The sequence below is a fragment of the Mastomys coucha genome, unplaced genomic scaffold, assembly GCF_008632895.1.
Source record: "Mastomys coucha isolate ucsf_1 unplaced genomic scaffold, UCSF_Mcou_1 pScaffold22, whole genome shotgun sequence".
Lineage (NCBI taxonomy): Eukaryota > Metazoa > Chordata > Mammalia > Rodentia > Muridae > Mastomys > Mastomys coucha.
Genome location: NW_022196905.1, coordinates 178,853,330 through 178,871,276, shown reverse-complemented (window position 1 = coordinate 178,871,276; position 17,947 = coordinate 178,853,330). Strand labels below are relative to the sequence as shown.

The 17,947-nt window shown below is 35.7% G+C and overlaps 1 protein-coding gene across 2 annotated transcripts in view; it reads left to right on the top strand.

The window, feature by feature from the left end:
• Sgcz (sarcoglycan zeta) overlaps window positions 1–17,947 on the top strand; it is a 1,052,781-nt gene that overhangs the window by 661,152 nt on the left and 373,682 nt on the right. For both annotated transcript variants that reach the window (XM_031339561.1, XM_031339560.1), the window contains exon 2: window positions 163–357. In XM_031339561.1, coding sequence (XP_031195421.1) covers window positions 163–357 — 195 coding nt within the window. The remainder of the gene's footprint in view (window positions 1–162; window positions 358–17,947) is intronic.

Here is a 17,947-nt window from a genome sequence, read left to right as displayed (position 1 = left end):
TTTTTATCCTCACTCTCCTTTCTACTTTCTCTACCTCAAACACTTTCTATCTCTCTGCATCTTTTTCTTCCTTTCCAACATGATCCCATCCTCCTACGCTCCTCTCTCCTGTCCCCTTTCTTCTATCTTGTTCTCTTTCTGCCTTTCTCTCTCTCTATCCAGATGACTCGAGAACAATACATACTAGCCACACAGCAGAACAACCTGCCGAGACCTGAAAATGCACAACTCTACCCCGTGGGGATTTACGGATGGCGAAAGAGGTGCTTATACTTCTTTGTCCTTCTGCTGTTGGTTACCATGATAGTTAACTTAGCCATGACAATATGGATATTGAAGGTTATGAATTTCACTGTGGTAAGTACCACCACGATTTTACCTTTATTGCTTTGGGATTAAAGATAGTCTAACTTTATTATTATTTTTAAAGTAAATGATTCAATTCACTTTTTCTAAGTATATACTTTAACTCGCCAAAGTGACCATAGATTTTACTGCAGAATTTCTTTTAATATATTTAGTTATGATGTGCATATGATAATCTTCCTGTCACTTAAGAGTGGAAAATTTACATTAAAATAGAACAGTACCTTGATTCATAATTAACTTAGTTATTACTTATAAAATAAACATTATTCAAGGCTTGTTACACTTGAACATCTAAAAATTATGTTTTTTAGATTTTAATGTTGTACTATATAACAGCTTTGGATTATTCTTGATATAGTTCATGATTTCATATTTATCTTTATTCATCATATAACCCTGAACACATTCTAGTGATGTATAAATCATGAAGCATAACTGCCATCAAAGGTCATCCACTTCTTTCAGAACTTGTGCTTGGTATATAAAATATAAAACATAAATAGTCTGGAAATAAAATTATTTTATAATAATTAATAGATTAATAGCACTATGACTCTGGAATGTATTGGAAAGTTTGAATTCAAATTAATGAACATGTATGATAAATCCATGTTTGACTTATATAAGAAAAACTCATTGTGTTAGGAGAGTCAAGCTTATGAGGTTTGTAACTCATATCAAGTTACCACAGTAAGAGCCAAGATCTTAAGCTCTACTAAATGCAACACAAACAAACAAAAACACCTTATATATTTATGTTCACTTAAGAAAATATTAGTAGCGATGTATTATTTTTGAAATATACAGTTAATATGTTTGTTATTTAAAATTTACATTGAGAAAAACGTTTGTATTTTCAGTATTGCTGTAGACAAGCATCTACATAAGACTGTTAAATTGATTTTTGTTTTATATCAAACAACTTTTATAATACTCACTTTTATTGTTATAATATTTTATAAATTTTAAGGGATATGATAAAAAAGATATTGTAGGTATTGAAAGGGGAGTCTCCGGGAGGAGTTGGGTTACAAAAGTAAAACAAGAATGTGATTCAATTCTATTTACTTAAAATATGTTATTAAATGTAAACAAATTCAGATAAATTAAAATCATGTAACTTTTCTCATCATACTGCAATAAAACTTAAAAAGAAAAATAAAAGAAGAGTCAAGCTTAGCCCACTTCATATTTTCAAACTTAAGGCTTTTACATTTCAAGTCCTCTTTTTTATATAATAAAATAAGAATGGCTTCTTTTATTAAATAGTTCTTTTAAATGGCAGATTCTTTCAGACCACAGTTGGTTAGTGCCCATGCTTTAATTCTTAGGCATCTAGTACTGTGACAGACAAAGGAAAGCCACTTGTAGAACATTTACAGAATGATATGAAATGTATACATCTGTGTATGTTTTCCTTTTACAAATATAGTACATAGTGTAGAATTTTGGGGGCTATAAAGACACTCAATTGTGTCTTTGCTCACACAGCTCAGGATCTTTACAGTCACATAGGCATCTTGCTACTTACACACTTCTTATTCTTACACTTTGCGTTTTCAATGATAAATCTAAAGTTGCCTTGATGATTTTGTTGAATTCCATGTGTGGAGCACATTGTTTATGATTTTAACTCTACTGGATACTAATTTAACAACAGCAACAACAAAAATTAACAAAAAAATATTTTCTTTCTAACTTTGTAAATTCAATATTCTACCCTGAAACAGAATCCTGGAGTGGAAGTGAGCTAAGCTACAAGTCACAGTGTAGCATTCAGCACACATAATGCAGAAGGAGCCCATGTGGGCAGGTCACCTGCTTTTCCAATCAAGAGAAACAAAGTGTTTAAATCACAGTCAAAGAAACTATATTCATGAGAAAAAATGTTCCCAGAAATGGTTCCACTTGCTCTCAAACATTTCTGATACTGAAAAGTAGACAGAAAATATAAACAGAAGACCTGAGCAAACAGAAAGTTCACGTGTCATCATTCTTAAAAAGAAAGCAAACAAAAACATAAAAAACATTTTAGAAATAGTTTAGTGTCTACGATCCTGGATCAGAGCAGTAAATAGCCCTGCAGGAGTTAAGGTATAAAGCTAAAGTTTGTTAGCAGAGTCACTGGTAATGGTTCGAAAGCTCACTATGTTTCAATCGCTGGCACAGTTTCTCTTACCCTTTGGGTATATTTGGGTACAGAGTATGTATTCTGTGCTCTGTTTGTATGTTTCCTGATAGTTGCATCATTCATTGATTTATTACAATAGTGAGGGACGTATTCTTACCTCTTAAGAAACTTTCCTCAAGTTCTAGCTAAACTAGTATATGCTAATGATACCATTTACATTCTTCTTAATAATTCCAAACCACATAAAAACAAACACATTATTTAAATATAATGTAAATACATTTTATACAAATGTAATATACATAATTTATATTTATAAAAATATTTATCCATATAGCATGCACAAGTTAGGGTACCAGAACAAAGTGTTTTCTTTTACTATTAAAATGTTTAAATCAAAATGTTAATACAATATAATTCCTGTGTAGGTATGAGTATTTCCCCCACAAACTGATTAGAACTAACAAAACAACTTAATATATTTTAATAAATAAATATTTTAACTATTACAGTTTCAATAGTTTTGGTTTCTTATCTCAAAAGTCATCTGTCAAAAGTTTATGAAAGAATACATCAGCTCAGTCAGGAAAAGTTGGCTTCTATCCAGGGAAGCACATTGTGGGAATGTCTAGCTTCAAGCCAGGTTAGCTTCTAAAATGTATTTAAATTAATTAGAAAGTGTAGTAACCACATAATTATATGGCTGCATGCCTCACACTCCCAAGGACATCGCCCCATGCTGACACCAAGGTTTATAAAGCCATTCTTGAGATGTAATTGAAAGCATCACCTGTGTTTCCAGAATTCTTGTAAGCCTTGGGGTTACTGTCACCCATGGAGCTACATAATTTGAGCCCCCACTGTCCCAAATGCAAATGCCAGCATATGCTGACATAGTCATGGGGTGAATAAAAAGTGATAGTGTTCTTTTTTTAAAATCATGGTTTTATTTTTATTTGTTGCGTTTCCCTTCATCTCCTTTTTTTTTTTTTTTTTTTTTTTTTTTTTTTTTTTTTTGGTTTTTCAAGACAGGGTTTCTCTGTTTTGTCCTGGCTGTCCTGGTACTCACTCTGTAGACCAGGCTGGCTTCGAACTCAGAAATCTACCTGCCTTTGTCTCCCAAGCGCTGGGGTTAAAGGCGTGCGCTACCATCGTCTGGCTCATCTCCTATTTAAACCTTGATTTTAACTATACTCAGATAACACTGCTCTTTTTTAAACTACTGAACTATTTGTATATAGTCTCATGCAAATGAAGCTTTGATTGCATCAGAATATTTCTAGTTAACATTCTACTGCAATATAGGTATTGATAATTTTCAGAGAAATTCGGAATTACTTCAGTCATTGAGTATTATTGCAGTTTTAAATAGAATAGACTAAGTTAAATACAGTTGAAACTCTGAACTAATTTGGAACCCTCTTACATAAAGCAATAAAAATAAATCTTATGGTTTTACTAGTACATCATGAGTGAATTTCTTTACTCAGAGCATTCCAGACATTAGTTCTTATATTTTGACAAGGGACAGAGCTATGGAAATTATTTGGGGAACCTTAATTTGTCTACATAAAACATATTTTATTTTCATCATAAGTGTTACCATCCAATGCATGGGAATAAACAGGCTTTAGCATCCTTTATTTGAACAAAGTAGGCATGTTATTGTTCTCAAATTATTGTGTTTTCAGCATACTAGACTGACAACATGTTTTAGTAATGATGCTTAAATTCCATTATTTTGGCTTTTTTCCTTTCTGTTTTTTAAAATTAGTTTTCTTTTTTTTATTGGATATTTTCTTTATTAACATTTTTAATATTATCCCTTTCCCCGGTTCCCCCCAGGAAGCCCCCATCCTACCCTTTCTCCCCTGCTTCTATGTGGGTGTCCCCCATCCACCTACCCACCCACTTTAGCCTCCACACCCTAGTATTCTCCTATGCTAGAGCATCAAGCCTTCACAAGACCAAGGGCCTCTCCTCCCATTGATGCCTGACAAGGTTATCCTCTGCTTACATATACAACTGGAGCCATGGGTCTCTCCATGTGTACTCTTTGGTTGGTGATTTAGTCCCTGGGAACTCTGAGAACCAAATAACCATTAAAAATGGGGTACAAAGCTAAACAAAGACTTCTCAAGTGAGGAATACAGAATGGTTGAGAAGCACCTACAGAAATGTTCAACATCCTTAGTCATCAGGAAAAAGCAAATCAAAACAACCCTGAGATTATACCTCACACCAGTCAGAATAGCTAAGATCAAAAATTCAGGTGGCAGAAGATGCTGGTGAGGATGTGGAGAAAGAGGAACACTCCTCCATTGTTAGTGGGATTACAAGCTGGTACAACCACTCTCAAAACTAGTCTAGTGGTTCCTCAGAAAATTTAATATAGTATTACCTGAGGACCCAACTATAGCACTCCTGGGCATATACCCAGAAGATACTCCAACATATGACAAAGACACATGCTCCAATATGTTCATAGCAGCCTTATTTGTCACATGATCAAATATGTTCATAGCAGCCTTATTTATCACATGATCCAATATGTTCATAGCAGCCTTATTTATCACATGATCCAATATGTTCATAGCAGCCTTATTTATAATATCCAGAAGCTGGATAGAACCCAGATGCCCTTCAACAGAGGAATAGAGCCTTTCTATTTTTTAATTAATCATTCCATTCATTTGTGTCTCAAGTGATATCCCCCTTCACAATTACCCCCCATCACACATCTGCCCTCTCTCCTTCCTCTTTTCCTCTATGAGGGTGTTTCCCCACTCATCCACCCACTCCTGCCCCACCGCTCTAGCGTCCCCTATCTGGGGCATCAAACCTCCACAGGACCAGAGCCTCCTTCTCATTGATGTCTTATATAGGCTACATATGTATCTGGAGCCCTGGAGCCCTCTGTGTACTCTCCTTGGTTGGAAGTCTAGTCTCTGGGAACACTGGGTGGTCCGGCCAGTTGACATTGTTCATCCTATGGGGTTGCAATCCCCCTCCACTCCTCCAGTCCTTCTGGCTGCTTCCCCACTGGGATCCTCAAACTCAGTCTGATGGTTGGAACGAAGCATCCGCATCTACATTGGTCAGGTGCAGGCAGAACCTCCCAGGGAACAGCCACACCAGGTTCCTGTCAAGCAACTACCTCTTGGCAACCGCAACAAGTGTTAGAGATTGGTGTTTGAAGACAGGATGGATCACTAGGTGGGGCGGTCCCCGGAAGACCCTCCCTTCAATCTCTGCTCCAGTTTTTTGTCCCTTTCTTTCCTTGGAAAGGATCAGTTCTGGGTTAAAAACGTTGAAGTGGGTGGGTGGCAGCACCCCTCGACTGGAGGCATTGCCTATTTAGTGGAGGTGGTCTCTACAGGTTCTATCTCCCCTTCCCTGTGCATATCTGCTAAAGTAGTCCCAGTTGGGTCCCAGGAGCCTCTCAATTTCCTGGCATCTGGGACCCTCCAGTGGCTACACCCAGTTCCTCATCCACCACTACAACTTATTTTTCTTCGCTTTCCTGGCCCTCTGTTCTTCCCTCCCATTGACTTCCGCTGCACATGCTGAATGTGATTGTGATTGATGAGACATCCAGGTTCTCATTTTCTGACGAATAAAATTATTCTGCTATTGAGATACCTGGTAGTAGAAAGCCAAGAAAAGGAAATTAGTTAAAACTGCAGGTTGAAAAGCTCAGGAGAGATATAAGAATAATTTCCTGGTTATAAGAATGGATAAGGTAGGACTGAGTTAAAAGGAAAATCTGGAGCTCTTTTTCCCATGATAAGTAGAACCCAGCTACAAGAGGATTTGTTGGCAACACTTAATTAATGATATGTATTTGTAGTTCAGTATAAATGAGAGCGTTTAGTAAGTCCCTCTATATAGTCTTTCACTTGAGACAATGCTCTTCTTGGTTCATATCCTATTATAAGTATCTCAGTTTTGTACTCAAAAACTGAAATGTATGTGACCATGTTGTACTCGTTTTAATAAGAGTGATAATAAAAGTTGTTGATGTACATCTACTGCAGTATGATTTTTTTATTAGATGTGTGGAGTAGCTAGTAGGAGGTATGGGGCAAGTTATGAAAGTAAATGAGGATGAATGTGTTCATATGTATACATATAATTATGATATAGATGCATGGATTATCAATAATAAATAACAATTTTTTTGGAAATAATATGAATACAAATTCCTTCCACTAGGTAAAAGTGAATAAATAATCATGAACGTTATGATAGAGAAGCTCATATTTATTTATAAAAATATACTCTGAATTAAAATTTTGTGTTTTATTTTTCAAGCAGTGTTAAAGTACCATATTTTTTCATGTCATTCTTGAGACCCATGATCTTTAATCTTCATTATTAGCCTAGTGATAACTTTTAATGCTCTCATCAATCTACCTGATAAGGCTAACTATACTTACAATATGTTCACACTATACTGTCCTTTCAAACCTTATCACCCATAGTCTTTAAATCAAATCACTTTTAAAGTGAAATTTTCTTTCCTTTTTTTTTTTTTTGGAATTAGATATTTTCTTTATTACATTTCAAATGTCCTCCCCTTTCCTGGTTTTCCCTCTGGAAAAAAAAAAAAACCCTACTCCTTTCCCCCTCCCCCTGCTCACCAACCTACTCTCTCCTGCTTACTGGCCCTGGCATTCCCCTACACTGGAATAGAACTTTCACAGGACCAAGGTCCTCTCCTCCCATTGATGACCAACAAGGCCATCTTCTACTCCACATGCAGCTGGAGCCATGAGTCCTACCATGTGTACTCTCTGGTTGATGGTTTAGTCCCTGGGAGCTTTGGGTGTACTCGTTAGTTCATATTGTTGCTCCTTCTATGGGACTGCAGACCCCATAATTCCCTGAATCCTTCCTCTAGCTCCTTCACTTGAGACAGAGCCCAATGAAGGCAGATTGGCAGAGCCTTGAAAATTTTTCTATTTTCTTTTATTTTTGATCTTTATATCTAGCATATACAGACAAAGGCAGATATATGGGACGTTTAAATATAAAACAACTATAATTGTTTTGTTGTTATGGTTATTGTTATTGTTTTGTTTTACTCCTCTTTTCTCCTTGTCACACTTATATACTTAGTTTGTTTTTATTGTACTGTTTTGTAACCTCTATACCAAATACAGCCTTAGTGGAACACAAAGCTCTTATCACCTTGTAGGGATGAAAAATTCCTTTACTGTTTTAAATTTCTTAACATAAATTTCCTTTGTTTATTCATCTACTTAACAATCTGTTTACTCTGTAATTTTGATGTTTGGGTGTTTAATTTCCCATTACAAACAATGATCCTACAAACCTCCTCAAGGACCACTATTGATGGTATGTACACAAATACCAACGTCACTAAATCCTGTGGCTAAATTACAATGATAAGAACTTTGAAATTTAATGCCAAGTTTTCTTCCAAAGGTGATTATTTTTTTATTATTGATAATTTAACCTTTTAAAGACAATAACCAAATAAACCCACCTTAAATAAACCCCAGATCAGATGCCCTATTTCATGAAGACTTTCATTATTTCTATCTGTTTTTCTCTCTCTTTCTGTAAATGCATGTTACTACCTTTAAAAATCATACAGCTTATCCCTGTGATAGGGTTTAACATGTTGTATTGGATAAATAATGACTGCTCATCTAACTATACTGATCTTTTCTGACATTGTCATCTGTTCCATTCGTAGTAGAGTGCACTAAATCTAGTCTAAGTGCATTACATTGGGTCTGGGACAGACATCTAGAGTCAATATCTGACTGAACATTTATGATTTAAAAAGAACCAGTTTATGTTCCAGGTAGATTGCAGATTTAACACTTTTACCTTTTCAGAGTAAAATATAAATAGAAAATTATATTAGAAAATCTACTCCAAATTGCAAACTATTTAGAACCTGGTCTTTCATTCTTATTTATTTATTTCCCATGTTACACTTATTTAAATTGTAGCTTAAATTTATCCTTTATGGGATAGATATAAAGTTATTACATACTGCACTAAGTTGTTGAGTAAATCACAAGTAAGAAATAAAATTACTAGCCGGGCGGTGGTGGCACACGCCTTTAATCCCAGCACTTGAGAGGCAGAGGCAGGTGGATTTCTGAGTTCAAGGCTAACCTGGTCTACAGAGTGAGTTCCAGGACAGCCAGGGCTACACAGAGAAACCCTGTCTTGAATAACCAAAAAAAAAAAAAAAAAAAAAAAAAAAAAAAAAAAAAAAAGAAATAAAATAAAATTACTTCACACCAACAGTTTGCATTGGTTAGATATTACTATTGCTTTTATTCTTCTGACCAATCCTGAGAGATATAGGATAGATAACTTGAATTAAGTGAATACTTCTTCATTTGGCTGAGAGTAAGATAATCCAGGGAAGACAAAAGAATTTCTATGAAAGCATATGAATAAATAAATAAAGGCTTATCTAGTTGATTCTGGTGATGTTCAAAGGGGTAGACATCATGAACTTTGCACTCAGAGGTCATGGCTAACTGCTTAGCAGGATGAGTTTGAACTACTCAAGAGTTCCAAGATTCTTCAACTGTGAAGTGCTGATAATGATATTGACCTCACAGTACCTGGGAGACTGTGCACTGGAAAGAGCCAGTGTCTCAGGGCTCCCTATCTATGAACTTACTATCCCATGATAGTATCCTAATCAATCCTAATTAGAAACATCCTGTTAGATGTTTCTAATCCTAATTAGAAACACTCTAATCTTAACTAGAAACATCTGCAGTACTTCTAAACACACTGCCCTATGAATCGATGTGCTCCTAGTTAGAAACCCCTGTAATTCTGCACTGGGTAGTTAAAAGGGCGCAGCTCTCCAGTCACACTAGGGAGCCTGAGCAGACCCTTGGGGAGCTGGAGATGTGGCTAGACTCTTGTTTCTGCTGTGACGAGTGCTCTTCCAGTGGTACTGGCAGCTTCTATCTATGTGGAGAGGTTCTCACAACAGGTGCTATGACTTAGAAATGTTGGTAGGACATGAGGATAATCCATTGCTGACTGGTACTCAGCCCTTGATGTTAATGGGCCTCTGTTATTGTTATCTTCAGTCTGAAAAAAACTCTGTCTAAATAAGAAACAAAACTTGCCAACAAACAAAAATAAATCTTTGTTATTGTTTAAAAAAATAAATAAATAAAATAAAAAGTTTAAAGTCAATGTTTTTGCAATGTGAAGAATTTCTTATCAGTAAAATATAATAGTAAATATTAAGTCCATACATTGGTAGTGTTAAAGTTGTTTTATGTGAAACATTTATGAGTGAAAAACCTTACTTATATTATTAAAAGTTGATACATATTCCTTACATAATTCTAATCTAATGGTCATTGTCTTAGTTGGGGTTTCTATCCCTGCACAAACATCATGAACAAGAAACAAGTTGGGGAGGAGGAAAGGGTTTATTCAGCTTATATCTCCACATTTCTATTCATCACCAAAAGAAGTCAGGACTGGAACTCAAGCAGATCAGGAAGCAAAAGCTGATGCAGAGGCCATGGAGGGATGTTACTTACTGGATTGCTCCTCCTGAGTTGCTCAGCTTGCTTTCTTATAGAACCCAAGACTACCAGGCCAGGCATGGCACCACCCACAAGGGGCCCTCCCCTCTTGATCACTAACTGAGAAAAGGCCCCACATCTCATAGAGGCACTCCTCAACTGAAGCTTCTTTCTCTGTGATAATCCCAGCCAGTACAGTCAGATAGGTAAAATATTATATAAACTATGAGAAGCAGATATGCTGTCAAGGGTCAGAACTATTTTGACGACATTAAACTGTATAACTTGCAAGCTAACATGATCAAAATGCACATCTTTGGGCCCTTCTACCACCTCTGCCTTTTGAGTCCTATGAAAATAAATTAGAGCTGATTGTATTTTATCCTAAAGCTGGATATCTGTTATTGATTTGAGGATGGATGGGCCAATCCTCTCACAAGGTTTATGCCTTTCAGATTTATTCATATCATCATGATGAATCATCTAAAGTCCCTTACTCATATCTTTATGTATTAACTTATAATTATGGAGACTGCAAGTTTCTAAGATTTCTTTCTTGTCAACTTCAATAGCAACAACAGTTAGTTCACATGGTGGATGCAGTTCCTGTGAACATGAAAGAGCTACCGTTATTATTGTGTTGAAATATTGCACTATAAATTATTTTTAGAGTACTCTGAATTATAGCCCATAGACCATAATACTTTACAGTATGAGAGTAAATTTTAAGGTTTCAGGAGCTCAGATTCAACAAGCATTGTTTATTTGGCAGCACCATGTTTCATAGACTAGCGATTATTGGTATCACAACATATAACGCATCAAATGCTCTATGGAAGATAAGGACAGGCCTGAAGAAAAATGAGTTCTACAAAATCTCAGGGGTTAGAATCTTGTGGAGCTTTTTCAAAGTGTGAGTGTGTGTATGCAAGGTGCTTTGAGCTATGGAAGTCAGAAGACAGATCTAGAAACATGATGCTCACTTTCCACTTTGTTAAGGTAGAGCCCTCTTTGCTGCCAGCATAGTTCAGACTACCTGACCCTCAAGCCTTTGAACAATTCTCCTGTCTCTGGCTCTCATCTCACTTGTGAGTGCCTGATTCCACATCCAAGCGGCTGCATCTGTCTTTTAACCTAGCTTGGAAATCATGCTTCAGTAACTCTAGTTACAACACACTTTTAGTTTAGAGGAAGGTCCAACTTATGCAGAAGCCTATGCCATTTACTGGTATTATCTCTGCAGGATATATAGTGATTTTTTTCAGAAAGCACATTTAATCCTAATTGCAGACTAAGTTTTTTACAGCTTGAATGGTATGCTGATGAGTATTAATTGACTGTGATGAGACCCCTCTAGAGGTTAGTAAGGATTGGGGAGTTTCGGGAAACTTTCTGCCAGTGTCGTTTCCATTTGCTGGAATCATTCTTCAGTGCATAGCCCAAAGAACTCTTTAAGGAGTGAGGTGGAGGACTCCTTCTGGAGAGGGACTTTGCTTCTGTGGGTGAGTGCCTGCAGCAGGCAACTACATTGCTGGTATGTGGATTTATAACAGAGTTTACAAGAGTGAATGATTTAGTTAATGTGGCAAGACCGCTTCCATTATAGCCCTCTCTTTGCACCTCCTCATAATTTTCTGACAAATTGTCCCTCTCAGATGGAATCTTTCATGCTTAGTTTTAGCCCAGCAGTACATTTTCTTTCACTGACTTTGCAAAGAAAAATTTAGTTATTTTTGCCCAAATTCAAACAACTTCCAAATAGTAGATTTCTTTTTCACAAAATAAACTAGAAAAAAATTGTCATAAACCTATCCATAAACAATACATACTATTTGAAACATGAGAGTCATTAAAATATCACATGTGCTGCAGGAGAAGGATGAAGAAAGGCATTTGGGGCCAGCAAGTTAGCTCAGCAATAAGGACACTTACCACCAAGACTGAGAACCTAAATTAGATCTGTGGGGCTCACAAGATAGAAGAGAGCCGACTTGGCAAACTGTGTCTAACACACACCTAGACACACACATACACACAATTGGAGGGATGAGAAAACAATTAAACCTTCGATGTATTATGAAATGCTATTCAGAGCATATGTACAGTTTCACAAAGGGCAGCCTAAGTCAGAGCAATGAAACACACATGGAATCAAACAGTTTATAGAATGAGGGCACATCGTGTTTATTTTCCATTTCAATTAATAACAGAGGTAGTAATTTACATATGGTTATGCATGGGAGAAAGAAGAGAAGTGGGTACATTATGATGCCTATATTATAAACTCAATGAGATTTAAATGTTTCCATTTGCCTTTCTCTTTTGGCTATGTAGAGTATAGAGCTCAAATAGAAAATAAACTAGTCCATACTGAGTCTGATTCATTTATGAAACTGGGTCAAGTAAATTTTGAATATAAAGCATACTTTGTAAATCAGCCCTACTGAAAGGCAAAGCATTCATTATTATTTTGAATTCATAGTCTGTACATAAAAAAAAAATCATCTAATGTGGCTCCTGGCTTCAAGCAACTTAATTTTGAAAAGCAAACTTTAGTTTATTTCATCCTTATGCATGGATTCATCAATTTTATAAGTAGCATATAACAAAAATAAATGTTGAGAACCAGTGACAGAAGTTAATCTGAACTTAATTGAAGCAGTATTGTACTTCAAAGTCCAACGTTGGTGGTATGAAACCAGCATTCTGAGAATGCACGGACCTTACAAAAATAATTATTTTTATAAATGTTTACTTTATCAGTATAACCTAATAATTAATTCATCTAAAAGAAAAATTTCATTGTTTCATTTGCATTAAATTTCAAAATGAGAATAAAAGTTTTAGTGGTGCATAATGATTAGCGAGATTTTATGATAAAATGACGTTAATGTATTTCCTATATTTTGCTAAGTTCAACATGAAAATACAAGGTTCAGAAAAATGAAACTAAAAGTACTTTTAATTTGTTTTTTTTAATCTTTATTTGTTTATGTGTTTATGTGTCTGAAAACTGCAGGGTGCATCAGCATGTGCACCTCTGGCAGTCAGAGGGCAACTTTGCGGAGCAGGCTCTGTCTTCCATCACAGGTTCAGAAGACAGAAACGCAGTAGTACAATTGCACAAGAGCTTTCATTTCCCCTTGTGACTTATCTTGCTCAGCAGAGAAATATGTTTTTATTCATTGAATTCACAGCCTCATTGATTAATTTCACTTCTTCACTTCATATGCTTCAAATAAGAATCAACCATATCTTGGGAAATTACTTAAGGGTTGTGACAAGGGACGATTTGCCATTAACACTAAATGTGCAATTCTATTTCAATAATCACCCTCTAAAAACTGTACTTTGGTGATGTTTTCAAACTTGATGATAACAACTCTATAATTACTCCATTAAGAAATGGATGTATTAATTTCTAATTGCTAAAAGCTAGGTATGATTTAATTATTTACAATCTAATTTATGTCAGTTGAATTTTTCATAGCCCCATTAATCAATACATGTCAGGTGTAATATTAAAATTACTACTTGGCACTTATTCAAAATTGCTTACTTTTTTCTGACTAACATTAGTAAAATGATATAAGTGGGAATCATGGCCCCAGCTGCATATGTAGCAGAGAATGGCCTAGTCGGTCATCAATGGGAGGAGAGGCCCTTGGCCCTGTGAAGGTTCTATGCCCCAGTGTAGGGAAATACCAAGGCCAGGAAGCAGGAGAGGGTGGGTTGGTGAGCAAGGGGAGAGGGGAGGAAATAGGGTTTTTGTCAGAGGGGAAACTGGGAAAGGGGATATCCTTTGAAATGTAAATAAAGAAAATTTATAATAAAAAATTTCATATAAGTGGACAATTGCTCATATAGTTGAATATATATGCATGTATATCATAATTAAGCACAGTAGCCATGGATGCACCATGCTATCTGTACTTAGGATAACTTTTTTTTATATTTACTATTATAATACTCACATGTTAAACTATCATCTGCAAAGACATGCAAAAGCAAGAGATGCCACTATAATTTGAACAGAGTTGAGATGCTATTAGTATCTTTTGTTTGCACTTCATTAAATATATCTAAGATTATTTATTGTTTATGAGGCAAGAAACTTTAAAGACTTACCATACCAGCCCTAAATATGCAGATTATTAATAATGCAACATTAGTAAAGTGCATAAAATGAAGCTGTATTTGTACAGAAATCTAGATTAGTATTGTACATATTTGCAATTTTTATAAATGTTTATAGTTTCTCCAATTTACATGCTTATCAGATGTCTATGAGGATTTATCTAATGAACACCCTCACTAGAATTTTTTTCTTGATCATAACTATGAAGCATGAGATGAGACAGAATCTCAAATTATTTACAGTTTGCATTTTCCTCATGGCTAAGGATGCTGAACATTTTTTTTCAGATATTTTTGGTCATTTACTTTTCTTCTATTCATAACTAGCTGCAGAGAGAATCTCTTATAAGCACCACCTGTTAAAAAAAAAAAGCTGACAGCCAATGAGCTGAGGCAGGGAATAGGACTTGGGACCCTGGCAGGAAGAGAGAGGATTTTGGTAAATAGTATGGGATTAAAGAAAGACCCTGGAAGAGCTGCAAGAGAGAAGAGACTGAAGACAGCTGAGAAGAGGGACATAAACCAGCAAGTAGGAACCGAAGAAGAGGTAACTAACAAATGGTAGATATTAAATAGTTTAAATAATTAAATAAGTTTAGAGCTAGTCAGGGAATGAGCCAAAGCATTTAATAATAAATAATTAGTCTTAAAGTCATCAATTTGCGAGGTGGGGCCAGAAAAAGAAAAAAAGGGGTATAAGATATTATATTTACAACTGGCTTTCCATTTCAATAGACCATTTACTGGTAGCATATTGTAATGCTTAATTTTGGGAAATATATACAGGTTCTAGACAGTAATCTCCTGCATGGCTTTTGGTTGTCAAAGCTGTTCTCACATTCTCCATGCTTTTTACTCTGTTAATAATTTTGCTAGGTTGGTGTAATTTCTCATTTCTTGCAATGTCATTTATCAACCATTTCCGGCATGATCTCAGAAGAAACTTCCTTTTTGTAGTGTTCAAGATGAATATCAGACTATAAAGCAAGAGGGAAAGGCAGACAGTTGAGGGTGGGGATGAACAAGAACTGAGTAGAATGACACACATGTATGAAAATCCCACAATTAAACTCAGTACCTTGTATTTAAACTTCAAAGTGTCAACAAAAATATATTAGTATTCTACTTGATAATTAAAAATAGAATTCATCAGTTTGGTATATGCTAAATGTAGAATGCATAAAACATGAATAATTTTAGCTCCCTTTAATAGAGGCAATGAAACTAAAATTATCAGGACATTATTATTTTCATTTTTAAGCATCATAATGTTTGCTTTAAGTTGGAACTCAATATTTTTGTTTTAGAGGCTGTAGCTGAAACAGTCAATAAAACTTTCATTTCTAGTTGGTTGTCTTCTGACTACCTCATGTTAGCATCTTGAATTGAGAGGATAGTAAAACTTTCTGAAATTAAGATATTCAGCTTCCATGTGAAATTTGGAGTTTTGTTAAAAACACAAAAACATGAACACATTAATCTCATTCTATAGTTTGCTTTGATTGCAGTGCTCACTAGATGCTGTCAGTGTCTCTAATTTGAATTTTATCTATTTTGATCCAAATATAACAAAATGATTTTCCTATATAATTTGGGAAATTATATATAAGTGTATAATTCATATTATACACACACACACACACACACACACACACACACATATATATATATATATATATATATATATATATATATATATATTATATTTAGTTTTAGTATATTCAATTGACCTTAAAAAAATTGTAAGAAATGAGGGTTTGAATTGTTCATAGTCTAAAGCAATCCAAAAACCTCCTGGTCATACATATTATAGTTTCCATATTTCTGAGATTTGATTTTCTTTTGAACATTCTTCTACATAGCTGCCCTTACCAATACATATTAAAACTACACTTTCCTGAAGTCACAGCTTTTTCTCATTTAATGGAAGTCATACATAGTTCACATTTTATAACCTTTTTATTAATTCAGATTCTCAAAAGGCCAATGAGATATAAATAGAGAGCAGGAATCAAAGAAGATTTAAAGCTTGACACGCATGCCTGTGCAGTGGGAAGTGGGAAGCCCTGTCTTCAGGAGACCCTCTGACTAGAGCTTCAGTGAGGAGTAGGATACGCAAGCTTCCTCCTGAGGACCACCTGTGATGGGTCTCCTTCTTCCTTGGGATGTGAATTGGTATCCCCTTTGGTTTTGTGATCTTGAACTTATTGGGTGAGGCCCACTTACCTATTTTGAAGGTCCTTCCTGCCTGTCTCCCTTAAGCTCAGATACCAGCTCCTTCACCATGTCCCCCAATACCCCCAGCACCTGGCTGGGTTTAGTGCCTCTGCTTGGTGCTCTTTCGAACTCTAAATGTTCCATTCTTCCTCCACTTTCCCCAGAATGCTTACTTTACTCATTTATGTTGTATTTCCTACCACTGTATTGTGCAGGACCTGAGTCCAAAGCCTACATATTATTTCTAGCTGATTTTATGCCACCAATACATTTAATACATATAGTTCAGCCTAAAGTTGTAGTTAATATATCCATTTCTAAAACTGCTTCAACAAGACTCTGAAATTGCACAGTGATGTGCTTTAAGTAAGAATGATAGCCGGGCGGTGGTGGTGCACGCCTTTAATCCCAGCACTTGGGAGGCAGACAGGGAGATTTCTGAGTTCGCGGCCAGCCTGGGCTACAAAGTGAGTTCCAGGACAGCCAGGGATACACAGAGAAACCCTGTCTCAAAGAATCAAAAAACAAACAACAAAAACAACAACAAAAAAACAAGAATGACAGATACTAAGTTAGGACTGGTGAAAAGCTGAAATATTTTGTAGTTATAATTACAATGAAAAAGAATGTATATTTTGAAATTTTCACAAGATGCAATATTTTAAATCATTAATTTTAAAAGATAGATCAAATAGTTGTTGTGGAAGGCATCATGCATGTAGGATAAAGAATCACTTGCTTCTAACTGTATCTTACCAAAAAGCCTCTTTCCTGTTGTCTAGTTTGATGTTATCTGTATATTAGGCAAGCTGCAATGGCAGAATAGCCAATTGGTACTTAAACAGATTGAACACAACAAGGACAGGCATAGCAAGATGCCTTAAATGTGTAATAAGTGGCACTCACATGTTAGTGGCAACCAATGGCTGTCTAATGGAACTTGAGACCCATTGATTAGAAGGGAAATCATACTTGCCTATGACTACCAAAGTCAGGGAGCTTAGAAAAAGTGTTTACTACCATCATTTTCCAGACCTGTATCATTCCTTTCTACTTCCTAAACATTATTTTTAAACCCACAGAAAAGTGCAGCTACTACACAGCTTCATAAGACCTTTTCTTTACAGCAAATAGAGATCATATTAAAATCCAATACTCATCACAATGCAAATATCAACATCCCCAGTGTATACACAAAAACCAAACTTCTGTAACTATTGTTCACAGAATGATCATTGTACAAGACAGGAGGAATGGCTCAAAGAGCCAAAGAACCATACGATCAGCTGTGAAACAGTCTGTCAAAGATGCCTGCTAACACAATATCAGACAGTGGGAGTGTCGGTGGGTGTGCTTATGTAGAAAGGGGAAATTTTTACCTAGTCCCACTCCTAAACAAACAACCTTAAACAACTAATGGCTGTTAGAAAAGGGAGAATTAGCCTTTCTCAGGGATGAAACCTTTCTTAGTTTGGAACACTATTGTGGTGAGGCAGAGGATTGTAGGGTAAGGGCTGTCTAACCTGGTTGTTCCTTGTACAGG